Source organism: Oncorhynchus nerka, linkage group LG20 (assembly GCF_034236695.1).
Source record: "Oncorhynchus nerka isolate Pitt River linkage group LG20, Oner_Uvic_2.0, whole genome shotgun sequence".
NCBI lineage: Eukaryota > Metazoa > Chordata > Actinopteri > Salmoniformes > Salmonidae > Oncorhynchus > Oncorhynchus nerka.
In genome coordinates, this window is record NC_088415.1 from 66,172,999 (window position 1) to 66,200,795 (window position 27,797).

Sequence of the window (27,797 nt, forward strand, 5' to 3'; positions counted from 1 at the left end):
TCTTTCACATCAGCGGTTAAATGGTTGATTTGACACACACCTTGATAGTGTTATGGTTAGTGTTCCCACATGACAGACGGAAAACAAGAGGTGACCAAATCAAATCAAATCAAAGTCACGTGCGACGAATACAACAGGTGTAAACCTTACAGTGAAATCCTTACTTACAGGCTCTAACCAATGGAGCGAGAAAAAAAGGTATGTGTGTGTGTAGGTAAGTAAAGAAATAAAACAACAGCAGAAAAAAAAATGGAAAAAAAGAGTAGCAAGGCTATATACCGGCTTATTGAGGTAGTATGTACATGTAGGTATCGTTAAAGTGACTATGCATATATGATGAACAGAGAGTAGCAGTAGCTTAAAAGAGGGGTTTGCGGGTAGTGGGTGGTGGGTGGCGAGTGGTGGGTGGCGGGACACAATGCAGATAGCCCAGTTAGCCAATGTGCGGAAGCACTGGTTGGTCGGCCCAATTGAGGTAGAATGTACGAATTAATAGTTAAAGTGACTATGCATATATGATAAACAGAGATTAGCAGCAGCGTAAAAAGAGGGGTTGGGGGGGACACACAATGCAAATAGTCCGGGGAATCATTTGGTTACCTGTTCAGGAGTCTTATGGCTTGGGGGTCAAAACTGTTGAGAAGCCTTTTATCCTAGACTTGGCACTCCGGAAACGCTTGCCATTCGGTAGTAGAGAGAACCGTCTATGACTGGGGTGGCTGGGGTCTTTGACAATTTTTAGGGACTTCCTCTGACACCGCCTGGTGTAGAGGTCCTGGATGGCAGGCAGCTTTGCCCCAGTGATGTACTGCGCCGTACGCACTACTCTCAGAAGTGCCTTGCGGTCGGAGGCCGAGCAATTGCCATACCAGGCAGTGATGCAACCGGTCAGGATGCTCTCGATGTTGCAGCTGTAGAACCTTTTGAGGATCTCAGGACCCATGGCAAATATTTTTAGTGTCCTGAGGGGGAATAGGCTTTGTTGTGCCCTTTTCACAACTGTCTTGGTGTGTTTGGACTAATCTAGTTTGTTGTTGATGTGGACACCAAGGAATTCTCAACCTGCTCCACTACAGACCCATCGATTAGAATGGGGACGTGCTCGGTGCTCCTTTTCCTGTAGCTATCTAGCATGCTCTGAACACCAGCATGGAAGCGTAACTTGGGAAGTGAAGCGGAAATGTAGTTTCGTCGGATGCAGGCACCCATAGCTGTATGGATCTGTGCAAAACTGTTACAGTAAGTGTATATTTTTTATTGGAAGGAATCTTTCTCGCTGATGAAATATAAGGTTCATATGTTTTGAAAGCTGCAATGGAAGCGATGATTAATGATGTTTCTAAACTTTAAAACACAGGGTGGGGATTGTAGCTCACATAAGGCAGTCATGGGCGAAGCTAATTGCTGAGAACTGTAGGGAGAAGGCAAAATGCCGCCTAAAGTTTGAGAGCACTAGGGTTTTACTTGCCCTTATCATGACTCCAATTGCATTACATTACATTCGGTCATTCCACTTACCATACCGTCCTAGGCAAATGCCCCGACGCTCCGACTGTCTGATGCTGGCCAAATGCTCTGTTTTGGAAACATTTTTTTAAAGTCATATGAAGAAAAATAATGATTATAGATAAAACATGTCGGTGCTCATCGGCCATTGGACATAAACATTACAAAACAAGTTGAAAATTGCAAATTCAACAATTAGTAGTTTGGAAAGAATCAGTGGCTACCTGCAAGCATTGCAAAGCAATCACTAGCCTGCTATTCAGTGGAGTGGTGGTGTGGTCCCAAGTCTGGGAATTGGGGTCTCTTTTCCAAGTTTAAAATTATAAACACTCAACATTGGCCATTCTGTCAATGAAGCATGATTTGTTCCCGGGCTGAAAACAACTATTAACTTGGAACTGTGAGATCTGACTTCCGTAAGTTCAAGACAACTGGGAACTCAGAAAAAAATTAGCTCCGACTGGGAAAATATGTTTTGAACAGTCATCCAACTCGGAATTGTAAATCAGGAGCTCGGGCCTCTTTCTTTCTAGGGCTACGACCTGAAGATCACTGACGTCACCTTGTTTTTTTCAAAGTTCCCAGTTGTCTTAAAAGCAACTTAAAACTTCTTATGGCTTAGATCCCGCTAACGGGATCGATATGACAACAGCTAGTGAAAGTGCAGGGCGACAAATTCAAAACAGAAATCCCATAATTAAAATTCCTCAAACATACAAGTATTTCACACCATTTTAAAGAAAAACTTGTTGTTAATCCCACCACAGTGTCCGATTTCAAAAAGGCTTTATGACGAAAGCACACCAAACAATTATGTTAGGTCTGCACCTAGTCACAGAAAAACACAGACATTTTTCCAGCCAAAGAGAGGAGTCACAAAAAGCAGAAATAGAGATCAAATTAATCACTAACCTTTGATGATCTCCATCAGATGACACTCATAGGACTTCATGTTACACAATACATGAAAGTTTTGTTCGACAAAGTTCATATTTATATCCAAAACTCTCAGTTTACATTGGCGCGTTACATTCAGTAATGTTTTTCTTCCAAAACATCCAGTGATTTTGCAGAGAGCCACATCAATTTACAGAAATACTCATCATAAATGTTGATGAACATACAAGTGTTATGCATGGAACTTTAGATAAACTTCTCCTTAATGCAACCACTGTGTCAGATTTCAAAAAAGCTTTACCGAAAAAGCACACCATGCAATAATCAATAGAGTCAACAGAAGTCAGAAATAGCATTATAAATATTCACTTACCTTTGATGATCTTCATCAGAATGCACTCCCAGGAATCCAAGTTCCACAATAAATGTTTGATTTGTTCGATAAAGTCCATAATTTATGTCCAAATACCTCCTTTTTGTTCACGCATTTAGTACACAATCCAAACTCACGACGCGCGGGCAAGTCCAGGCGAATGTTTAGACGAAAAGTCATATTACAGTTCGTAGAAACATGTCAAACGAAGTATAGAATCAATCTTTGGGATGTTTTTATCATAAATCTTCAATAATGTTCCAACCGGAGAATTCCTTAGTCTGTAGAAATGCGATGGAACGCAGCTAACTCTCATGTGAGCGTGCGTGATCAGCTCATGGCACTCTGGCAGAGCCCTGACTCATTCAGCTCTCATTCCCCCATCCTTCACAGTAGAAGCATCAAACAAGGTTCTAAAGACTGTTGACATCTAGTAGAAGCCGTAGGAAGTGCAATATGACCTCATAGACACTGTATATTCGATAGTCAATGACTTGAAAAACTACAAACCTCAGATTTCCCACTTCCTGGTTGGATTTTTTCTCAGGTTTTTGCCTGCCATATGAGTTCTGTTATACTCACAGACATCATTCAATTTTTTTTAGAAACTTCAGAGTGTTTTCTATCCAAATATAGTAATAATATGCATATATTAGCAACTGGGCCTGAGTAGCAGGCAGTTTACTCTGGGCACCTTTTTCATCCAAGCCACTCAATACTGCCCCCAGCCATAAAAAGTTAAATCCAGAGAATGTCAGACTTTGATGACAAAGTTTGATGACAAAATTTGCCCGTGATGGACCACAGTGCCACCTTCCTGTTCAAGTGAGCACAGCACAACAAGGTGAGTCCAAAAATGTCTTGTATGCTGCTGCATAAATTATGTCATAAGCCAGGGAGATATGCATACTGTAGCTAAGAAAGCAATACTAAGTGTATGTTATGTAGTAAACTGTTAGTAGCCCATGTGCCTAACCCTAATAATTTGGTTTATTTTCCCCTCTTAATTTTGCCTACTGTTCTGACTTGGTGGTGCACATGTAGCCTATAACCTGTTTAGAGAAATGTAATCATTGAATATTGTAAGAGCTTTCATTATCTGCTTATATGCCCCCTTTATTTATCCTACGATTCTGACTTGGTGTACAGGGAGAACACTGTAAGAACGGCCCTTGTTCTGAATTCTGTGGCTGTACATTTCAAAAGTGCTGAACAAATAGTTATATTGACTACGTCTGTCCTAGTTCGCTCATTAATATCTTAATCAATATTATGGATTGCCTCTTATCTGCTTGTTGTCCCCTTATGCCATAGTTTGTACATCTCAATTGTCAGTACAAAGCACATCAGCTATGTTTTTTTTAAGGCAGTAAATGAGGCCGAATGTGCACTGTTTGTCACCGTTATAGTGCAATTCATGTACTGTTTAGTATAGTGTTGTGTGATGTGGTGGCTTGTGGGCAACGTTTGTCACTGTTATAAGGCAATTAATGTATTGTTCAGTGTTGTGTAGTGGCTTTGCTGGCTTGCATCCCACATTTTTTGATGTGTTTTCCCCGCCAAGAGTGACATGCTAAAATTGCCACTGTGTGGTCCATACCTTGAGCTGAGAGCCCAGAGCTAGGGTTCTACAGCTTAAAGGTTATGGACAGGTTCCATGTTGTACTGGTTAGTACTCTTAATCCAAGGATGTGAGTTCAAATCACAGGTAGGACATGCCTGGCTTTTGTGCTCAAATACTCACTTTCGCCTGAGAAGCTTATATAGCCTTGCTGGATGCGCACTATAGTTTGCCCATATGTTATTGTATAAGCTAGCATCAACATAATCAATGAACACCAAAGGTATCCAACGCACTAGATTCAAACATTTTCACAGCAGCTCTAACAATCTCTTAAAAATGTGACAGACAGAGCCTATTACTCCTATTATGTTTATTTGAGTGTGGGTAAATGCCACAGGCTTTCTTTGACAGTAGTTTTAGGATGTTTCATTAGATATTATGCTGCTGCCCCCATGTGTTTCATGTCCGTATTACATTTAACTTGGCTGCTTTTGTTTCAAGTTTTCAAGTAAAGTTTCAAGTTTTGGCGTTTTGGCAAGCGGGGAATAAAGCAATGGAGGTCCTGAAAATGAAGAAGAACAAATGATAAACAAATACTTTCTCAACAGCCTAATAATAGATCCCCTTAGAGCAGCAGAAGTGGTTACCTCATTAATCATAACAGTCATTTGATGGCAGACTGGAAAAATCCTGGAAAATATCAAACTACTTTACGTCACTTGCGCTAGCCACTATCCCTGAATCCCCATCGAAGCCGGATGCAGTTTGATTGCCATCTTAAGGTGCTGTCCAATTCCCAAAAGATGCCTCCCCAGCCCTCGATTTAGCTCCAGGGAGAGAGTGAACACCTTTGGCACAAGTGTCCCAAAGCTGAGAGAGTGATAATTATTGAGGGTGTAAGGGCTAATTAGACCCTCAGATAGCCACTTCGACCGAGCCAGCAAGGCTGCAGGCTGCATTTGGTTATGTCAGATTTCGAGACTTGACACGTAACAGATGAAATACCTTCCAAATTAAATGTTTAACTCTTACTGAGGTTTATACCTTGTAAAACAGGGGGGGTTTGTTCATTTGAATTTCATGTTCACTTCATTACTTCAGGAGTGTGTCTTGAAGTTGATGGGTTTATTGATCCCATCGCTACTCTCTGGAAGTCACCCTCAGAGTTTCGTCAGCAACACGTGACAATGGAGGGCCCTACGGGCAAGTAGGTAGTTAGGGGCGAGAAGGTGGTTTGTGATTCCTAGTGGGAGCGTTCGAGCGGATCACTTTTGTTAAATTGGTGTCCATCGTTGGTCCCCGCCTTTCAAAGTGTGCTGCATTATGGGGATACAAATTGTCCAACTTGCGTGAACTTTGACAATGTGATCAAAGGTCATGAAGTTTCGACTGCAGTTGACTTCAATTGTCTGCAGTTGCTCTTCACCAGCTGCAACTTGCTGCCATTGCCTGCATTGTGGGAGGCACTATTTGTCAACCAATCATTAGAGTTTTTTTGTTTGACTCATGCGAACAGGACCAAAGACCTGACTAAACAGGATGCAACTTTGCCAGGATTTATATGTATACAGTGGATGTAGATATGTACAAATAAATTGGATATTTGAGGCTCTCTCTCCCCAATTGATAGTACAATGTACACACATATATTTACAGTATGTGAGTGTGTGATTAGGGGGTTACATTACAACAACAAAAACATTTATAAATAATAGCAACACTGCCATGTTGCACTGAGCCTTGCTGTTGGAAAACCACATCAGTGTCCGACTTTCGGCTGTAGCAGATGCACCTCCCCCGACTTCAGTCCTCGACTTTCGTCTGCAGTCAGTTGCTTAAGTCCTACCACTCAAACAAGCCCAGTATGGTCACTTGCAGGGTTGATACGACCCACAATTCAATGAAAACTGTAGTCATGTGTCACTCTTGTGGCCGCAAAATTTCAAATTGAATCAACACGCTGCACTTTTTTGAGACAAACTTATGACGCTAGCTTACTAGCTATCTTAGCTAAATAAATAAATATATATATATATATAAAAATATATATACAAAAATGATCTGCTCGAACACGCCAAATGTTATCTATATATATATATATATATATATATATATATATATATATAGATAACATTTGGCGTGTTCGAGCAGATCATTTTTGTCAAGTCGGTTACCATCTTCGGTCACCGCCTTTCAATGTGTGTTGCATTATGGGGTTAAAAATTGTCCTACTTGCCCCCTAGATGTCAACTGCATTAACTTTACAAAAAGCATGCGATCAAAGGTCATGAAGTTATAACTGCAGTCGACTGCAAGTTTATGCAGTCACTCTTTACCAACTTCCTCCTGCAGCCATCACCTGCATTGTGGGATGCTCTATTGCCAACCAATCATTAGGGTGTTTTTGTCTGACTCATGTGAATGTGACCAAAGCACATTATTGACACAGGCACCACCCTTGACGCAACTCATGTATACAGTGGATATATACAAATGAATGTGATATTTGATGTTCTCTCTCACTGATTGATGTGGTACAATGTACCTACATATGATTTCAGTATGTGAGTGTGTAATATGGGGATTGGAGCCATGTTTATTTCAACGTTATAAAGATAAACTTTTATCTACGGCAGTACTGAAAACCACATTAGTGTCCGATTTTCGGCTGTCGAATGATGAACCTCCCAGATTTCACTGCTCGACTTTCGTCTACAGTTGGTTGCTTTAGCCTTACCACTCAAACGCGCCCATTGATTTTAACTGTGGCAAATGGTAATATGAGGCTCAAAGCACTTAGGGCGCATGCAAACAGTCTAGTCGGTGACTATTTTCTGTACATTTTAGTCATTTAGCAGACGTTCTTATCCAGAACAACTTACAGGAGCAATTAGGGTTAAGTGCCTCAACATATCAACAGATTTTTCACCTAGTCAGCTTTGGGAGTCAAATCAGCAATCTTTCGGTTACTGGCCCAATGCTTTTAACCTCTAAGCTACCCGCCTTTCAAAGTGTTTTGCATTATGGGGTTAATGATTGTCAGATTTGCGCATACACGTCGACTGCATGAACTTGAAAAAAATTGTGATAAGAGGTCATGAAGTTTTTGACTGCAGGCGACTGCACGTTTGGACAGTTGCTCTTCACCAACGTCACCGTGCAGCCATCGCCTATGGTGTGGGAGGCTCTGTTGTCAACCAGTCATTAGGTTGTATTTGTTTGACCCAGACATGACCAAAGATGTGACTGGAACAGGAAGCAACTTGGCCACAATAAATGTATACAGTGGTTATGTACAAATAAACGTGATATTTGATGCTCTCTCTCTCACCAATTGATTGTACAATGTACACACACACACACACACAGTATATTTTCAATTTTGTGAGTAGGCCTATGTCAGTGGGTCCTCCAGTACCCCAACAGTACACCGTTTCGTTGTATCCCTTGACCAACACATCTCATTCAACTCATTGAGGGCTTGATGATTAGTTGAAAAGTTGAATCAGGTGTGCTTTTCCAGGGTTACAATAAAAATGTGTACTGTTGGGGGTATTCGAGGACCAGGGTTGGGAAACACAGGCTTAGGGGGTTGGAGACATGTTCATTTCAAAAGGATTTATATACAACGGCAACACTGAGCCTTGCTGTTGGAAAACCACATCAGTGTCCGACTTTAGTCTGTCACAGATGCACCCAGGACGTTACCACTCTGGTCATCACTGAGCCTCTATTTTAGTGTCATAGCATTATTTATGTAGATAAATTACTTACACGTTAGGGGTTTTGGCTGCGTTGTGGCTCAAGGCTACGGTGAGATTCCTCAAGTGGTACAGCAACAGCAACATTTGGAGGATAGTATTTTCTATTTATACAACTTCACCCAACACATTTTGGCCTTTATCAGGATTTTTTACAGGTAGGGTAATGAAGGAGGTTTTAATACACTTCAAAACGGCGTCACATGGGTTCAGGGATCAATCACAATTGGGATGTGACTGATGTGGCCAAAGATGGCCAGAGATGTGACTGAAACAAGGAACCAACTTTGCCACAATTCAAAATCTACAAGGGATACAAATGAAAGTGGTGAGAATGAAGGAAGGCTCATCTCCATTTATTATCAAAGTACACGTTATTGAAATGAGATTGCTCTTTTCCTTAGGAAACTGACTTGGCCAAGGATACTGGTTCGAGGGTGGAAAATGGCAAGTGGCAAAATGGAAAATGGCAAAATGGCAAGAACAGGATATATGACTGGAGAAGTGCAGTATTATCATCAGGAGACGTTTTACTTTGATTAGGGAGGAGGAATGGAGGGGAAAAGAGAGAGGGGGAGGAAGAGGGTGAGCTTGAATCGGTTCAAATGGCGGAAAAGGGGAGATGGTTTGTTAACGAAGAATGTTAGAAAGTGTATGCAGGGTGAGCTGTATGCCGGATCGAAGACAGGATGAGAAATGGAAGTGAGAGAGGGTGAAGTATCGGAGGTGGTAGGTGTGGTGAAGTATCGGAGGTGGTAGGTGTGGTGAAGTATCGGAGGTGGTAGGTGTGGTGAAGTATCGGAGGTGGTAGGTGTGGTGAAGTTCTCGGAGCCTGTGGGTTGCACCAAGTGTCAGGATAAAGATGAGTCTGTGACTGTAGGAGTGACATTTTTGTGAAAAGTGGACCCTTGCTTTTTGGCTGATCCATTTGTGTTTTCAGGGTGGGTAAAATTGGGTGCTGTGGAATCGGGGAGGGTAACCAGAAGTGGTCTTGTGATAATTGTTTGTGTTTCTGCTGGTCAGAGGGAGCAGGCGCTCCTCGTTAAACGAATGTGAATTGTTTCGCTCTCAAGAAAAGGGCACCATTGAAAGGAGTGATTACTGGGGTAGCGGTAAATGTGAAAGATGACCAACTGAAGGGGAAGATTCCTGGTGTTTGTGATGCTCGTCGTTTGGTGCAACACAGACAGGGTGGCGTGAAACAGAAGAGTCGTCTCTTCCTTTGAGTTTTGATGTTGAGTCTTTGCCCGACAAGTAATGTTAAGATACTGTATATGCTTCAGTGAGATTCGATTTTTAGCGTTTATAGCAATGGTTTTCAACTGTACTGCAGGGATGGAATGTAAGTTGCAGAAAAGGTAGGTTGTGGTGTAAGCTGCAGAGAGGTATTTGGGTGTACGAGACCTGACGTCAGAGGAGTTAGAGGGCGTGTTAAGTGGTGGGTGTCCCGTCTTTTCAGGCTGTTGGACTGAGGTAGGACTAGATAGACTTAAACAGCGGAGAAGGATGGTGGGTTTTTTAGTAAGTGTAGGGTTAGATGGTAGGGTATTTGTTGATTTTTTTTCAATTCCATTTCCTTTAAACCAAAGTATAAGGTGGTGGTAATGCAACATTTATCGGATACCAACCGCTGTCAAACCTCATCGAATAAGAAGAATGGAGGTGAGGTTTTAGATATCTCTGTAACCAATTCATTGCACCCACATTATGTTTCCAGTTTGTGAGTGTGTCATATGGGGGTATAGAAAAGTTGATTTAGACATTTATACAGAAGAACTTTTAGAACCAATAGCAGCTATGTTGACACTGCAATGTTGATCTGAGCCTTGCAGTTGGAAAACCACTACAGAGTCCGACTTTCTGCTATTGCAGATGCGCCTTCCACAACTTCACTCACCGACTTTCGTCTACAGTCGTCTTCGTTGGGCTTACTGCTCGAACACACCCAGCGTTTAAAATGGAGTCAGGGGATCATTGCCAGGTAATGGCTGACTATTACAGCAACGTGGATTAGCCCAGCCGCAGCTGTACCAATAGACATCTCAGTCAAAGATGTACTTATTTTCTAAAGTAACCTTTCAGAAGAGCCAAGCAAGCTTACCCTCGAGTCCCATTTTTAAGAGACACGTCTTGTCCAAAGTGATCGAATGGGCAGGCTGATATCTAAATCTATCCATCATCAACCATGCATAACATGCATCTAATCCTAATGTCAGGGCTTCATTGATAAGACATGATGCATGATTCATGCGGAAGGACTGATCTCTGCCCAACTGAAACGCTCGGCTGTTTAGGGAAGTAGATTTATGATGGATGGTGAATCATTATGATGTGTCGTGGTGGTGCTAGTCATTTCTGGTGGTTGTGATTGTTGTTGAATACTCAACAGCATTGACGGTAGCATTGATAGCCAGGTTGAACTACACAGTTTATACACGTTACATGACCTTTTATTCATTCAACAGATAAGCTGTTTATATGTGGCAAGGAGGCCGTGCCATGAAATGAGGAGTTCCACAGGAGTCCTATGGATAGAGGTAGGCCTGTGTTACTCTGAATACATCCATCATGTCTAAGGGACCCACCAATTGGAAGTAGCCTATAGATTGTGAGAGAGATGCATGTAATGTATCTATCAAGACCAGTCTTAGAGCGCAGACAAATCAATCAACCACCAACTCTCTCAAGTCAGTTGGAAGAAAAACATATTCAATTTAATTGCTGAATAGCTAATATAAATCTGGACTAAACATTTCATAGCTGCAGAAATGAATTCAGATGCCTTTCAGGACCTTTCCAGATTATTAATAATATAACATAACCTGGAGTAATGATGACATGGATAAGATCACTACAATGTTAAGGGGTACTTTATTATGCATTTACATGTACATGTTTCTAACCCCCAGAGTCTTTTCCTGATTAAATAAAGGTTCAATAAAATGTTTAAAAGTGATCCGTTTTTTTTTTATTTCTGAAGTGTCAGTCTTTTCCAAATGTAACACTCTCACGGAATGTATCATGCACATCTGCTGATGTTGTTAGTGAAAATCGGATGTTTAGATTATTAAAAATGACTGCAGATTAAAAAATAGTGCTTTACCACACGTAATTTTTCACAATAAATAGATCTCGGCCCGAGGACCCCATAGACCCCATCCCTAGGCCCCCATAGACCCCGGTCCGAGGCCCCTATACACCCTATATAGTATTCTGTCATTTACAAACCTCTGGCTGTTTTGATTCAAATTACATTTTTTTATCCACTACATAGAATAATCCAATCCAATTTACTTTCATGATAGGTCAATTTACATTCAAATCAATATTGAACTCAGGAACCACATGTCCAATTTATGAAAAGTTTGTGATAGACCTTATAGAAGGGTCAGATTGACTTGGAATGAATTGAATATCGGTCTGTCCAATCGAAGCTTGGAAGTCAAAGAGAAAAGCTGTAAGCCTGGTAATGTGTGAGGCAGAGGGAAGGCTCCAGAGTCTTGTCTATATGGTCTGGTATGCATCATGTCCATGAAACAGGAAAGGATCACGAGAGTCACCAGTGTAGATGCTATATTGAACTTGAACCATTTCCCATTCCAGGCATCAGGGAGCCCTCGTTAATGTGGTAAAGATGTAGGTTACCTCAACTACTATTTTGGGTAGTTAAATGCCAATATTGGCTTCATGATTGCATCGTCTCAATAATGTACAGTAGTTGTTTTCCATCTTTGTGAATTTCACGTTTCACATTTCTCTGTCTGTGGTCGGTGTACAGGTAAGGCAGTACCACTAGGTGGTGGCCTTGTTACAATCATTGCTTTAGATGGATTTGTGAGCAACTGGTAGGCATTACTAATCACCTGAAACCCAAACTTGAGTATAGTTCTATTTCACTATTGTTTTCTGGTATTCAGATTTCAGGCTACATGTATGCCTTTTTAGCTACTATTAATTTCACAATGGCAAATCATGTATGTTTCTCCACCTTGTATCTATTTGTCTTTCTTTCTCCTCTCTAGTCAGCTATGCATCAATTCCAGTGACATGTAGGCAGGGTAGGCAGTGCAGGCAGTGCTTACCCTGTGATAGTCGAATAAAAAAGCTGATTCTGGTGGTTTTTATACTCAACATTTCAAAATGGGCTAAAATGGCATCAAAGCTGCAAGGCCATTCCCATACAGTCACTGTCTGGATAGGGTCAGCATAGGCCTCGCTGCTTTGCCTATAGTTTCATTTATTTATTGAGCCAATTTCCTATTTTGCACATAAGTATTACCTCATCATGTTGTGTGGGTAAACTCTGCACATGTGGGCGTGTCTACATAATTTAGCTGGCAAGCAAAAGCAACCTGACCAATTGATACTAAACTGTACCTAAAACAATTTTCCAAGTTGTATTTTGAAGGAAAACTTGGTATAATTCAGAGAGGGATACCAACACCGGAGTTACATGACCTTCATCAGAGGAAGGGACAGAAAATCATCCGATCAAATGAACCACACTCAGCCTGACAGACACAGAAACCCGAAGCAGACAAGACGATTACAGATGAGACTAGAGGAATGTTTTACAACATTTTTTGGCAATGTCAGTGTTCAAATGAAAGCCAGGTTTGATCATTTTGTCATTCTTGGCCCTACAACGATGCATTTTATAAATGCATTTCCCTTTGCATTTTACGGGTTAGGCTACGGTTGAATGAATATGAGAATAGACAATATCACTTTGATGCATTTTATTTATTAAGGTAGAATTTCATTTTGAGACACTTTTTAAAAACATTTTAAACTGCATTTTCATTCATTTCGAGTATTTATATGAAGACTTTGTTGGAAGCATTGTAAATCCATTGTGAAAGGCTATGGAGTTTGTGTTGTGAATTATTTGGATGAAATGTGTCCGTATGTTGGTATTTTAGTGCCAGCTATCAGTTGTAACTCGGTCATTGGCTGAGCTATGTTGATCAGTGTGTCATTTTGTAGTATGATATGAAATATGCCACCATCTGAGGCTATCGCTTGTGTATGATGGCTACATTGGTATTTACATTTGAGGATTTTTCTTGACGTTGTCAATTTTGGTTAATAGCTTATGTCACCCTGATTGTTGGAGTTATCTGTTGTATGGTGAATTTTTGCTTCATCAAAGTTTATTTGTAGGCAAATCAGATTTTTTTTTTAGACAGACAGTTTCTAGCCAGCCACTGACCTCACCTCATGTCAATGTTCAATTCCATCCAAACGTTTATTATTGTATAACCAGGACAAGCCAAGTGATATCTCACAAATAATTATACTAAACATACATGTCCACACACGAGTCATTCCTCAGAATCAGATTTGTTTTTAAATCAGGATTTAGAGAAGAAAAAGCATTGGTTGAATAGTATAATAGTAGGCCTACGTATGTTCAAAAGGTAGCTAGCATTTTGAAAGTCCACATTTCAAAGTTTTAACCAATAGGTTATCTCAAATGTAATGCCGTTATGATTATTTGTCAAATGTATTCTGTAGCAAATATGTAACAATATGTTGATATTAGTATGATCATGTTATATATTCGATCCCAATGGAAATTAATCCTAAAAGCACCAACATATTTAAATCTTAAAACCTCCAACGGGGGTAATTTCTGACCCAAAATTGATAATGATTGCATTTGTAAATGCTGAATATAATACATTAGATGTATTCATGTGTTTGTGATTTATTTGTCAACGGTAAATTCGTTGAATTCAAATAGTAGGCTGTAACAATAACAATCTATCTGTGTATTAATAACAGTTATATTAAGGTTTATAATAACAAAACAAAAAATAACAAAAATAAAACACCTAATTTGTCATAAAGAACTCAAAGATAATTTTGGGCAATTGTAGTCCCAAAAGATCTCCCACGCTGTATACAATCCCTATAGGATTTGCGATATGCTGCATTGCATAAACATTTAGCCTACCCTTGAATAAGAATGAACCCAAACAGTTTTAAAATAGATCTCTTTATTGACTTGCTGCAGCGAAATCTTTCGAAAACTCAAGGGTTTAGATTTAAGTGCAAATAGGTAAAGATAAATCGGAGTGAATGTGCATGTATTTTTAATTAAACACATTTAACGTAGTTGTCTTGCATTTGATCCGTGTTGATAACTTATACTCAAACACTAGTCTACAATATGAATGAAACGACACAATTAGTGTACTCCTGAAGGCATCATGGCATGGTGACAGAGTTTGAAGGAAGGCTGACTTGAGATGTCATTGATCAACTATATCCAATAGCTGTCTGAGCCGTCCTTGACAATGGCAATAGGCTACATGTATGTATTTTTTCTTCTCCAATTTTTACTCCATGTACTCAGTCCTAAAGTTTTTCATTTCTCCTGAAAGGTGTTATGGCATGGAAGTTCTCACAGACAGAGTGACTGACATATTGTATACTGCCTACACCCCCCCCCCCCCGCCGCCCAGTTTATGGCTTGTATATAGTAGCTGTGTAGTTGTTGTGATCCTCATCCAAGATGGCGGTGGTCTTAACGCGTTGATTTCACAAGACGCATGGCTTGACGTCCTGATAGACATTCTGGTGATGGTGATGTAGCTGGTGGTAGTACGATCCACTGGCAGTTGGTGGGTGAAATGAAGAGATTCCGTTAAAGTTTAAAACAAAGTCTTTCCTGTCACATACTGGCGATGAATGGCTCGAGTATCGAGACAATCCTGCTGCAAACAGATGGAAGAGACGTGACAGTCAAACACAAAGCTTTTTCAAATACAAAACCAACTTGTTCTAATGCAAAAAAATGAAAAAACTCCATGGCGCCAATATTTGGACGTTGTATTAATGCCAATTATTTGTCTTAAATGGTAGGCTACATTTTTCCTAAAACAACTGCATGCAGATCATTTAGAGCATACATGCAAAATACAAACGATTTCATGAAACACGCACATATTTATTTATATATATATATATATATATATATATATATATATATATATAGGCTACATCACTTTTACAATGTGAAAATAATAGATCATTTGTAAACATAAGGTTTTGAATATTTTCCTGGAAAAGTGTCCTTGATATTAGTGTCCTTGATATGAATACTTTGCTTTCTATTTAGTGTTGAATTATTTTACAAACATCATTTGTATTTGTAATGAAACTATTTAATTCAGTGATATTATTGTTCATATTTACATGTAGTTTCTTATGGAGACCATTGCGCAGAAAGGTCACAGGCAGTTCTATCTATACTGCCCAGAATCAACCATGTGTACGGATAGGGAAAACATACTTGGTTGTTGACATTACTGATGTAGTTTTGTGTATTATATCATTTGTGTATTTTTGTGTATTATACACATAATTAGTATGTATTATACACATAATTAGATGTTGACATATTATTGCCATGGCACATATTGGTGTTTGGCGCATTTTCATTTAGGCCTATAGCCTTGAAAATGAAATCTAGGCTACAGTTTTTGGCCTTACTGCTATTAGCCCATACAAACATATTGAATAACAGCTTCACTACATGGAACAACATATAGTCCCCCCCCAAAAAAAATCTAAAGAAAGCTTGTACATTTTTGTGTATTATTATATACATAATTAGGTGTCGACATATTATTGTCATGTCATATATTGGTGTTTGTAAGTCCGTCTGTGGCTGAGCTGGCCAATAGCCTTGAAAATAAAAATATAGGCTACAGTTTTTTTTACTTCCTTGAGAGTGATTATGTTCATCTTGGCAGTAGAATTTGCATGAATATTACTTAATTATTTGTGTTTTTAGTTAAAATTGTCATAGTTCTACAATAGTCTTTTATTCATAAAGGGTCAAGCAGAACAATGCCAGTGTTGCCTAACTAGGCCCAATGCCCACCTTCCCTATGATTCGCAATCAGCAACTGCCCATCTCGACTAGGTCTACTTCCAAATAAAACAGTAGATATAAATACGCACGATTTAATGCAAACTGCACATAATAATATAATATTTATTATTTGGTTGCATATGTTATAATTGTCCACATAGTGTGCCCATGCAATTAAATATTGTGTTTGCCTATTAGTAAAGTAAACAGGCTTACTTGAAATATCAGATGAGTCTCTTCCGTTGTGATGGCGATAGCTTTGCTCCAGAGAGTAGGGGGATATGCTCGAGTGCAAGGCAGAGGACGTGGGACTGTTTGAAGCCAGGGATTGCTGCTTGATGTATGGAGACACACCTGGTGATGTCCAGTGTGAGGGGACACTGGTATATGGAGAGTGACAGTCCAAGGTGCCTCCTGCCATCGCCGCCGGCGATGAGTGCAGAGGGCTACTACTGTTGTCTGGGCAGTATTCTCCATTAGACGACAACTGACAGGCAGCCATGTAGGTGGACCCAGGGCTTGGCGACATGTGAGGAACATGATGCCCTCCAGCCAGCCCGTCGTAGCTCCCTGGCACCGTGGTCCCCATCACGTCCAAGTTGTAACCATTATGACATGCCAAGGACGCAGAGGGGTTCTGGAAATCGAAGTTTTGGGGCAGTATCGACGCGCCAAAGCCGATGCCATTCATCATTCGATACATGGGTTTCAGAGCTTGGCATTTCCTACGGAATCCGCGAGGTCTGCGACGGAAGGACCCTTCTTCGAACATAAACTCGCTTCCCGGGTCTATGGTCCAGTAGTGTCCCTTACCTGGTCTGCCGAGGCCCTTGGGCAGTTTTATGAAGCACTCGTTTAGAGACAGGTTGTGCCTCACAGAGTTTTTCCATCCCTGGTAAGACCCTCTAAAGAAAGGGAAACGGGCCTGAAGAAACTGATAGATTTCAGCCAGAGTAAGCCTCTTTGTCGGGGAGCTTTGGATAGCCATCACAATAAGAGCGATGTATGAATAGGGCGGCTTCTCAGGACGCCTCAAGCCAGAGTTGCCCTTTTTCCTTTTGTTCGACGCATTTGGTGAGCTCTCCGCCACTGGCTGTGCGCTCATCTGAGTGGCGTGCATCACTCCGGCTGCTGGGCTGGATCTCAGAGGATGAGACGAGTCCAGATGTTGCTGTGAGCTCTCAGTCGTCATGTTTGCGCCCAAATTGGGACACAGAGGAGTATGAGTAGCCTATAACCAAGAGGATGACCAATGCTCTTTTTATTTTTGCACTGACCTGAAAAATCTATTGAGAGCAGTATCCTACACCCAATACTTCAGTCAATTGCTCAGCATAACTCCTTCAGACGTTCTAAAATATGTTTCCAAATGTGATAATTGGAGAGGTTAGTGTCCAGTGGCGATTCACTGCGCGTTTATTGCAGTTCTAATCAGGAACACCAGCTGAGTATCGGTGTGGCGGCTGCTCCTCCTCCGTCTCACTGTGGCCATCGCTGGCAATAATCCTTTAAGAGGGGAAACATAAAGCTCCTCGACTTTCTTGCGCATATCCACTCGGCCAAACAAAACTCGACCACCTATCAATTCTTAAATCTCTCTCTGCCCCCTAGATCCCGGCTAAATCCCTCCAAGAAATCGCCAGGAACTCGAGACCCACCCTCTCCCAGATCTGGCCCCGGTCCAGCGTTCCAGACATAATTCTAGCAAGAGCCACACACATCACAGCACAAGCTCAGAAGACTAACAGAGACCTCTTCCCACCCACTCCTCACAACTCTCATACACGCAATTAAACCATTTATCAAACTCATTTAGACATTCCAGTCAACAGTGCAACACGCCAGATGATGAAGGCAATGGTTCCAAGTTAACCATGAATGAGACATAAACATAACGTAGGCATATCCTATTTACTAGCATTCTAGTTTTAGGTATATACAGTACCAGTCAAACGTTTAGGCACACCTACTCATTCAAAGGTTTTTCTTTATTTGTACTATTTCATATATTGTAGAATAATAGTGAATACATCAAAACGATGAAGTAACACATATAGACTCATGTAGTAACCCAAAAAGTGTTAAACTAATCCAAATATATTTTAGATTTTAGATTCTTCAAAGAAGCCACCCTTTGCCTTAATGACAGCTTTGCACACTCTTGGCATTATCTCAACCAGCTTCATGAGGTAGTCACCTGGAATGCATTTCAATTAACAGGTGCCTTCTTAAAAGTTCATTTATAGAATTTCTTTCCTTCTTAATGCATTTAAGCCAATCAGTTTTGTTGTGACAATGTGGTGGTGGTATACAGAAGATAGACCTATTTGGTAAAAGACCAAGTCCATATTATGGCAAGAACAGCTAAAATAAGCAAAGAGAAATGACAGTTCATCATTAATTTAAAACATGAAGTTCAGTCAATCAGGAAAATATAAAACACTTTAAGGTTCTTCAAGTGCAGTCGCAAAAACAAGCAAGCGCTATGAAACTGGCTCTCATGAGGACCGCCTCAGGAAAGGAAGACCCAGAGTTACCTCTGCTGCAGAGTATAAGTTCATTAGAGTTACCAGCTTCAGAAATCAACAATTAACTGCACTTCAGATTGCACCTCACACATCTCAACATGAACTGTTCAGAGGAGACTGCGTGAATCAGGCCTTCATGGACCTTTGATAAATTTGAGAGGTGTGATGGTGTGGGGTGCTTTACAGAGTTCAAGTAACAGACACATCACAGCATCAACTGTTCGAAGGAGACTGCGTGAATCAGGCCTCCATGGTCAAATTGCGGAAAAGAAACCACTAAAGGACACCAATAAGAAGAAGAGACTTGCTTGGGCCAAGAAACATGAGCAATGGACATTAGACCAGTGGAAATTTGTCCTTTGGTCTGATGAGTCCAAATTTGAGATTTTTGGTTCCAACCGCCATGTCTTTGTGAGACACAGAGTAGGTGAATGGATGATTTCCGGATATGTGTTTCCTACCGTCAAATTTGAGATGTGTGATGGTGTGGGGGTGCTTTGCAAGTGACTCTGTCAGTGATGAATTTAGAATTGAAGGCACACTTAACCAGCATGGCTACCACAGCATTCTGCAGTGATACGCCATCCCACCTGGTTTGCACTTAGTGGGACTGTCATTTGTTTTTTAACCAGACAATGATCCAACACACCTCCGGGCTGTTTAAGGGCTATTTGACCAAGAAGGAGAGTGATGAAGTGCTGCATCTCCACAATCACCCGACCTGAACCCAATTGAGATGGTTTGAGAAGTTGGACTGCAGAGTGAAGGAAAAGCAGCCAAGAAGTGGTCAGCATATGTGGGAACTTCTTTAAGATTATTGGAAAAGCATTCCATGTGAAGCTGGTTAAGACAATGCCAAGAGTGTAAAAAGCTGTCATCAATGCAAAGGGTGGCTACTTTGAAGAATCTAACACTTTTTTGGTTACTACATGATTTCATATCTTATTACATAGTTTTGATATCTTCACTATTTTCTACAATGTAGAAAATCGTACAAATAACAAAGAACCATTGAATGAGTAGGTGTGTCCAAACGTTTGACTGGTATTGTATATATTCATATATACAGCCTATTATGTATAAAGCCTATGATGTACTTGAGGATAGAAAAAAAGTAATGGAGAGCGGAGAACTACAGATCACAGTATTATTCTGCACAGTCAGAGCTTCTTAGAGCTTGTAGTTTTGTCTAGCAGAGGTCATGGAGAAATAACAGTCCATAGTTGTCGTGTTCATTTGTTCGGGGCTGTTCAGGATAGTACTTTGACATGAGTGGAAACATGATTTTTCCATCAGGCGCTGCCAGCATACCACACACGGCGCGCGAGTGTCAGTTTACCTCCTCGAACCATGGATCATATCCCTCGAGAGATGAATTAATTACACAGATCCAAATGAGGTCTTAGAAAAATAGGTCCAATGGATAATTTTTATAGGAGCTTATGATGATGATTCTGATGTTATTCTGTTGTTATTGTCGAAGAAGAAACCATGCATGACTTTGGTGCCCATATGCTAGGGGACATTGTGCTGTGCGTAAGCATGCATAATGCTTGTAAGGAGAAAATATTTGGCAAAACAAAAGAAGGTCAAACGAAAGCTGGTTGCATGTGTATCCTCTCCCAATTCTTGATCGGGTTAAGTTTAATTTCAATATAAATCACTTCAGGAGATAAACTATATACAAATCATCGAGGAAAACTGAGACATGTATAGAAGACAAATATATAGATTTTGAGTTTAACTGAAATACAATTTTCACCCAACTGCATTTAATTTATTACTTGCTATAAGGCAATACAGGTAAAATTACAAAAACAATAAAGTCAAAGATTTAATGACGAAATTAAAAATATTTACAGACGTGGTTTTACGAACTTTACGTACCCATTAGATGTGTAATAACAGTATAGTACTTTAACCCAACGACTTGAATGCAACAATTAAGCGACAAGCTCAAACTCTTAACCAAACAAGTATGTCGAGATAAAATCATTTCCCCTTATAAAATCAAAGGTAAAGAACATAATCTCCTCATAATTTCCGGCAACATAAAAACTAATAAGCCCGCTGCGTTCAGGACGCACAGCTGGTTTAAAGGACTTTTATTTTCTCAGCCACAGAAGAATACTTAGAAGGCTTTGAACATATTGCACACAGAACGAGAGATCCTGTCATAACGTCTTGGTAAAATCGAAAAGAGTTGTTTTTCAGCTGTTAATGTGGACTGAAATCCACTTGGATAGGCTATTTTGCGATTATCTCTCCCCTGCTCATGTGTCTCGACTTGAGGCGACGGTTATTTGTAGCTCCAGACAGAAAATATAAATACTGAATGTCTGTATCCGCTCACAGGGAGCTTCTCAGACACAGAAAAATAAATGCCGTATTTCTGCCCCAATAGAGGGACCAAATTATAATTAGATATGTGCCACACTAATAATGATACATCATTTCTTTAATTAACAACATTATGGCTGTATTATTATTATCCCAAGCTATTTTGCCAATAACGATAGTTATTAACAATTATTGTAACGCAGTAGTAGGCCTAAATATGAATTGGCCTACCTCTGATAGCCTATTTGTAGAGTTGCAGAGAGTATGCTACTAAGGGACCTTTAGGTAACAATGTTATCTTAAATCTAGAATTACGTATGTGAAACATTTGAATGCGTAAAACTAATGTTATTGGACTATATTTAGTGTTAGGCCCATTCCCTTTTCGCAACCTTATTCGTCACCTCAGTCCCTTCTTTACCTTTTATCCTTCTGTCTATCTTTGTTTCCATTCTCCGGCCTCTTCCTCCCTTACTTCCTTTCTCTTCCCATTTGGTTTTGGTTAGACTATTCAATACATACATAGTCTAGGCGAGACGATACTAGCCTAAACTGTAAATGGAATATTAAGGATATTTACAACATTATCAATGTGCTTCATACAGCACATCCACTGTTTGAGAGCTCACAATGATAGGCATATACGTTTTGACTGACAGCTCTCAGCCAACGAAGCTTTACTCATGTCCCAATCAATTTCAATGTGACAGCGCGCGAATAAGAAGCGCCTAATAGGCCTGACCAATATGTCACCTCGGTAGTAATGACAATGCAGTCTATTGAAATTAGGTGGATATTGCACCAAGTTGATAAGGCAATTTTAAATTCAGTAGCATAAGTAGTAGGCTACAAAAGGCGGGTAGGCATTGGGGAATGTAATGAGGGATCAGGCACCTGCAGGGCTACACCATACACCTGTCAGTGTTTGTGTGGATAGATTGGCATTTTGCCGTTTGTCTTGAAAACAACTTGTAGCGCAGATATCTTGTTTGTTCACAATCTATTCTATGCGATATGAATTCAATGCCACAAAATATATATCAACATAAAAACACATCACAATGTCAATGTAAAAGTTACTCTTTATTCAAAATATGTATTCTGTTTAAACAAAATTAAAACATATATACAAACTGCTCGACTTGATCACAAAATGCTAAATGTTAAATTGTAGATTAAAAACTGGGTGGTTAGAGCCCTGAATGATGATTGGCTGACAGCCATGGCATATCAAACCGTATATCATGGGTATGACAAAAACAACATTTTTATTGATCTAATCACATTGGGAACCAGTTTATAACCGTGGTATATTGGCCATATACCACACCCCCTTGGGCCTAATTGCTTAAGTAATTTGGGGGAAAACGCCCCCTTAAGGGAAATGTCCATGTTCTGACAAAAAAAAGCAATGTTTTGGTAATATTTAGATATGTGCATATTGCCTATACTTAGGTAAACACATTTTGAAGGGAAATAAGTGGGCAGAATTCATTAAAAGGCCATAAAGTGGGCATTTTGAACTCACTATCCCTGCAAAATGCAACCCTGATGATTAGTGTGTTAAAACTAAAAAAAAAATGTGTAATTGACTCTTAAAAGCTCAAGTTTAGGTATCTTATTTTTTATTCAAATACATCGAATCTAGATTTTTTTTAAACTGCATTTCTCACTATTAAATATCCTCAATATGATGCGGTTAGAATGTACTCTTTTTATTTTCGCACTTCCTAACTCTCAATGAAGTTACTTATGGAGGACATGGATATGATTTGGAAAATTCTAATATAGATACCACTGACTTGCATTGAATTATCCTGAGGGCATTTTGCCCCACTGGAGTCACTCCTGACTTAAAAGTTGAGGTGAGACATGACATTTTTAGTTGAGCAAGACTACTGGCATCAAGGGGAAGTGTTAAAAAATGAGTGACATGAAGTGGTTTCTGTGAGAATTACAGGAGGGGGCGTTTAACCCCAAGTTACCCTAAACAGCATGATTTGAAGGTCATTCGACAATTCAGTAACAATATTTTTAATAAACCAACAACATAAATAGCCTATAATCTATACACCATGAACTGTATGTACACTGTATAGCAAAAAAAATGCTATTGTTTTAAAGGGAAATTACCATAGAACATCAAAGCAACGAAATAAAGCTTTACTCCTCCCCACAAGGTGCGTCGATCCATACAAAAATGTCCAGATATAAAAAATACTATACTCTGTGACCTTGTCCAAATATAAGGCAATGAAATAAAATGCATTTTGTTCATACACAATTACTGTCAAAGTACACCAATGCCAACACAGTGTTTTCATTCTATTTGCCACACCGCTCGAGTCCATTACGAAAGAATACTGTCTATTTTGAATGGGTGGTAAACGTCAGATCCTGGAGTAGCCAGCTGCTGGGATTATCTGGTAAATGTATGAGCCCTTTTATGTCAATTTCAGAGCCGCGAAACTATCTTTTCGATGATCTATCTCAGTACAATCCACCACCATATCCCCCCAGGACTTGCGCAGCGTATGAGTCAATATGAAACATCGAATGGGCGTGATGCGGTAAGGCGACTGATGGTCCTCTCACAATGTGGGGCATCATCTGAGTGTAACCGGGCCACGGTAACGCACCAACGGTGGGAGAAACATCTGCCCACTCCTGTCTCTTGAACGGTTTGCTGAGGATACTGTCTATAGCGAAGGAGCTGGAGAACTTGGCACTGCTGGCTGGTGGTGCGGGTGTTGTGGTGAGTTGCGTGTCCTCGTCTGTACGATGGTCAGACACGTCTTGCTCTTTGCCTGTCTTTTTGTTGATTCGCTTTCTCCTGCGTCGGAACACTCCGTCAGCGAAGGTGTACTCGCTGTGAGGATTCAGCATCCAGTAGTTGTCCTTTCCCCATGGTCTAGACGGGTCCCGGAGGACCTTCAGAAAACAGTCGTTCAGCGACAAGTTGTGGCGCACGGAATTCCTCCAACCGGTGTAACTGCCCCGGAAAAAGGGAAACTTTGTCATCAGATAGTCATTGATCTCCGCCAGAGTCAGACGCCCCGACGTTGAGTCACGGATAGCCATGGCAATCAGTGCGATGTAAGAGTATGGAGGTTTTGGTCTCCGCGTGTACGGCTTGACTTTGCCATCTGCACCCGGTGTGACAGGTGGCGGGCTGTGCGCTAGACAGTCCCCATCCGAACCCAACTCCTCCTCACCAGAGACAGGCGAGCGGATGCTGTTCTTAGCATCGCTGCACAGCTCCACAGATTTCACCTCATAGTGGTGGTTTCCACAGAACACTTCAAGTTTCATGTTGTCTGTTGAAATTTCTGCTTTACTGCGAGTTTCTATCTAAAGTTTATCCGATGCCCAAGTAAAAACAGGCACGTCGCCAGAAGAGCTCAGGCCCCAGAGGAAGTCTCGTCTTGTTTGTAAAGGTGTCAAAGCGCAGAACGCTTTCAGTCAAAATATCCTATAAGTACCCGATGAAGTTTATACCTTTGGCAGCACTAGAGCTCGTCTCACCTTCCGTCTGTCTGGTGGGCTGTTTATAGCAACAGGCTCACCTCAGGACCAACCCAACAAGGCGGGGCTTGATAATTACATGGATGTTTTGGAACAACTGAACATCATGCACTCTCAGTGTTTATGACACATCATAAATCATAATAGTAATTTTTTATCTATTTTTATTTAAATATTTGTTTGACAATGGAATTGCGTTGAGTAGCCCTTTCACCCTCTCTTTTTAAGTATAACAAGACACGTAGGAAAAGGCTATATTTCTTACCTGTGTAACTCGATCTCGCTGTGGAGGTAGACACCGCTGGAGTACTTCACCTGAGACAACAGGTGGCGTGCGTTTCATTTCCATCTGTTCTGCCTCGCATGATGCAATCCTTATGGAGAGTTATACCTGACTTATCATCTTATAATAGGATATGAATTCTTCAAATGTTTAAGATTGGCCGATCATATGTCTGCAGATACCTGGAATAATACCCTATTATATGAATTTGCTACAAGCAGCCACCACTGATACAAATTATATATATATTTTTTTATAAAGATACTATGCAGTGAATGTATTACACTACATAGCCAAAAGTATCTGGAAACCCTTCAAATGAGAGGATTCAGCTATTTCAGCCACACATCAACAGGTGTATAACATCGAGCACACGGCCATGCAATCTCCATAGACAACGATTGGCAATAGAATGGCCCGTACTAAAGAGCTCAGTGACTTTCAACGTGGCACTGTCATAGGATGCCACCTTTCCAACAAGTCAGTTCGTAAAAACTCTGCCCTGCTAGAGCAGCCCCGGTCAACTGTAAGTGCTGTTATTGTGAAGTGGAAATGTCTAGGAGCAACAAAGACTCAGCCGCAAAGTGGTAGGCCACACAAGCTCACCGAACGGGACCGCCGAGTGTTGAAGCGTGTAGTGCGTAAAAATCATCTGTCCTCGGTTGCAACACTCACTACCGAGTTCCAAACTGCCTCTGGAAGCAACGTCAGCACAAGAACTGTTCGTCGGGAGCTTCATGAAATGGATTTCCATGGCCGAGCAGCCACACACAAGCCTAAGATCACCATGCACAATGGCAAGCGTCAGCTGGAGTGGTGTAAAGCTTGCCGCCAGGAGCAGTGGAAACGCATTCTCTGGAGAGCTGAATCACGCTTCACCATCATGCAGTCCGATGGATGAATCAGTGTTTGGCAGACGCCAGGAGAACACTACCTGCACGAACGCATAGTGCCAACTGTAAAGTTTGGTGGAGGAGGAATAATGGTCTGGGAATGTTTTTCATGGTTCGGGCTAGGCCCCTTAGTTCCAGTGAAGGGAAATCTTCATGCTACAGCATACAATGACATTCTAGACAATTATATGCTTCCAACTTTGTGGCAACAGTTTGGGGAAGGCCTTTTCCTGTTTCAGCATGACAATGCCCCCGTGCACAAAGTGAGGTCCATACAGAAATGGTTTGTTGACATTGTTGTGGAAGAACTTGACTGGCCTGCACAGAGCCCTGACCTCAACCCCATCGAACAATTTTGGTATGAATTGTAACAATGACTGCGAGCCAGGCCTAGTCGCCTAACATCAGTGCCCGACCTCACTAATGCTCTTGTAGCTGAATAGAAGTCCCTGCTGCAATGTTCCCACATCTAGTGGAAATCCTTCCCAGAAGAGTGGAGGCTGTTAAAGCACCAAATCACGCTCCTTACAATAATCAGACTCAAAACATCTGGTCATACCAGTCACAACCTTGCACAGCATGGGTGACATGGCCTTCTCACATATGGTCCATTAGCTCTGGAACACTCTACCTGCGCATGTCAAGGAAGAAACCTCAATTTCCTCATATAAAACACAACTAAATGTTTGATTGCCTAATTTGCCAAAAGTCTATATTTTGCATTAGAAGGTTGTGATGTTTTGATGTATTGTGATAACGTATTCTACTTTTTATAGTATTGATGCATTTTTTAAAAACTTTTTAGTTTTCTACATTATGTACATTGAGCGTGAGAAATGCACTCTACAAATGAAACATTATTATTATTTTTCCACAGTTTCTTTAGTCTTTGCATTCTCTATACGTCTGTGAATGATAAGAGCATTCCATCAAACACATGAACGCTATCTCAGGTGTCAACCATGGGGCAACATCTCAGAAAAACACTATAGTCATGGAATTGTCTGTAGAGTCAGCAGTATGTTACTGTGAAATGCTCCACTGATAACGAATGCCATTATGAATAGTGAACATTCCGTTTTCCTATGGGGGTGTGTGGGATTTCCATACTATGGTTAGTGTAGAGAAGAAATCACAAGGCAGGTATTATGGTCATGGGGGGACTAATTGTGAATTCTTAGTGGTGAGTCTTGTTCAGTTGTTATGTCTTGAAGAAGAACAGTCACACTAGTGGATGTCAGGGTGACAAAGAAAAAGTAAAAACAAATAGTCTCATAGTGCAAAGGGACACTTTCAAGTGTCCTCATGACCTCACATTAATGCACTTTGTTTTGGTGTAGCTGAAAGCGTGTTCATACCAACTTGAGCACCCCCATAGAAGAGCAATGTTGTTGTGTTGGGCAACTTTGATCGGTTTGGGGGCCACAAAAAAGTCTGAACTCATCATGAGGGGCAACAGTTGCTTACGGGTCTGCATACCCACATCCATAACCCCCTATTGAGACCCAGACTGAGTTCCTAAACAAAAAACGATTAAATATCCGAGGGCCGTCAAAAGGGCCGTTAATTGGCCATCCCTAAGCCAGACTATTTACCTGTGTATTCCTGTTCACCCTTGTTGCTGAGGGACTGAATGGCAGGCTGTTTTTATTAATCACTACTTTCTATTTATTAATTCATTTGAAATAAATAGCCTTGAGGGTTCTGATGACTTTAAGGAACAGGGAAGTTATGCAGATTTAATACCAAGATGACACTACAACTATGAAAACAGAGTGTCTGGCTAGAAGCCATGACAGAACAGGTTTCTGGAAGATATGCAAAGGGGGAGCTAGGCAAGCCCAATGCTCACTGGGTAAGCATTAATCTCAGGATCATGCACAGTTTAGCAAAAGAGAAGGAAGATCACACTGTTGGTTTTGTCACCGTGACAAAGCATTTGTCTCTCTGTCTCTGGTGTTGTTTTTGGGTTTGGTTAGGCCACTTAATCCAGGGGATGACCGCCAAAAGGTTAGCACAACACTGGATGTAAAACTGACTCACATCATGGAGGTTTTGTATTGTTTATTTAAATTAAATAAATCAAATATGAATATAGGACAAAACACACATCAGGACAAGAGAGACAACACAACACAAAGAGAGACCTAGGACAACATAGCAAGGAAGCAACACATGACAACACAGCATGGTAGCAACACAACATGGCAACAACATGGTAGCAACAAAACATGGTAGCAGC

At 40.7% G+C, this 27,797-nt stretch overlaps 2 protein-coding genes across 3 annotated transcripts; both read right to left on the reverse strand.

The window, feature by feature from the left end:
- Positions 1 to 12,834: 12,834 nt before the first annotated feature.
- LOC115101769 (forkhead box protein F2-like) lies at positions 12,835 to 17,601 on the reverse strand. 2 transcript variants are annotated; one of them, XM_029621235.2, is made up of 2 exons: positions 16,203 to 17,601; positions 12,835 to 14,820 (listed from the first exon to the last, which is right to left on the reverse strand). In XM_029621235.2, exons 1-2 carry the CDS (start codon positions 17,176 to 17,178, stop codon positions 14,648 to 14,650), a joined length of 1,149 nt encoding a protein of 382 aa, XP_029477095.1. In that variant the 5' UTR covers positions 17,179 to 17,601; the 3' UTR covers positions 12,835 to 14,647. The 2 variants fall into 2 exon arrangements, with proteins under 2 accessions (XP_029477095.1, XP_029477094.1); XM_029621234.2 differs by having other exon boundaries at positions 12,835 to 14,823.
- Positions 17,602 to 21,918: 4,317 nt separating this feature from the next.
- Positions 21,919 to 24,388, reverse strand: LOC115101770 (forkhead box protein Q1-like). The gene has a single exon (XM_029621237.2). The coding sequence runs from the start codon at positions 24,164 to 24,166 to the stop codon at positions 23,345 to 23,347; it is 822 nt and encodes a 273-aa protein (XP_029477097.1). The 5' UTR covers positions 24,167 to 24,388; the 3' UTR covers positions 21,919 to 23,344.
- Between the last annotated feature and the right edge of the window lie 3,409 nt (positions 24,389 to 27,797).

Bases quoted from the DNA above. Each gene is read 5' to 3' on its own strand.
- LOC115101769 (XM_029621234.2), bottom strand. From the start codon at position 17,178: ATGACGACTGAGAGCTCACAGCAACATCTGGACTCGTCTCATCCTCTG. The intron at 14,824-16,202 runs GTAAGCCTGTTT...ATCTGTTTGCAG, and splicing joins AGACTCATCTGATATTTCAA to CAGGATTGTCTCGATACTCG.
- LOC115101770 (XM_029621237.2), bottom strand. From the start codon at position 24,166: ATGAAACTTGAAGTGTTCTGTGGAAACCACCACTATGAGGTGAAATCT.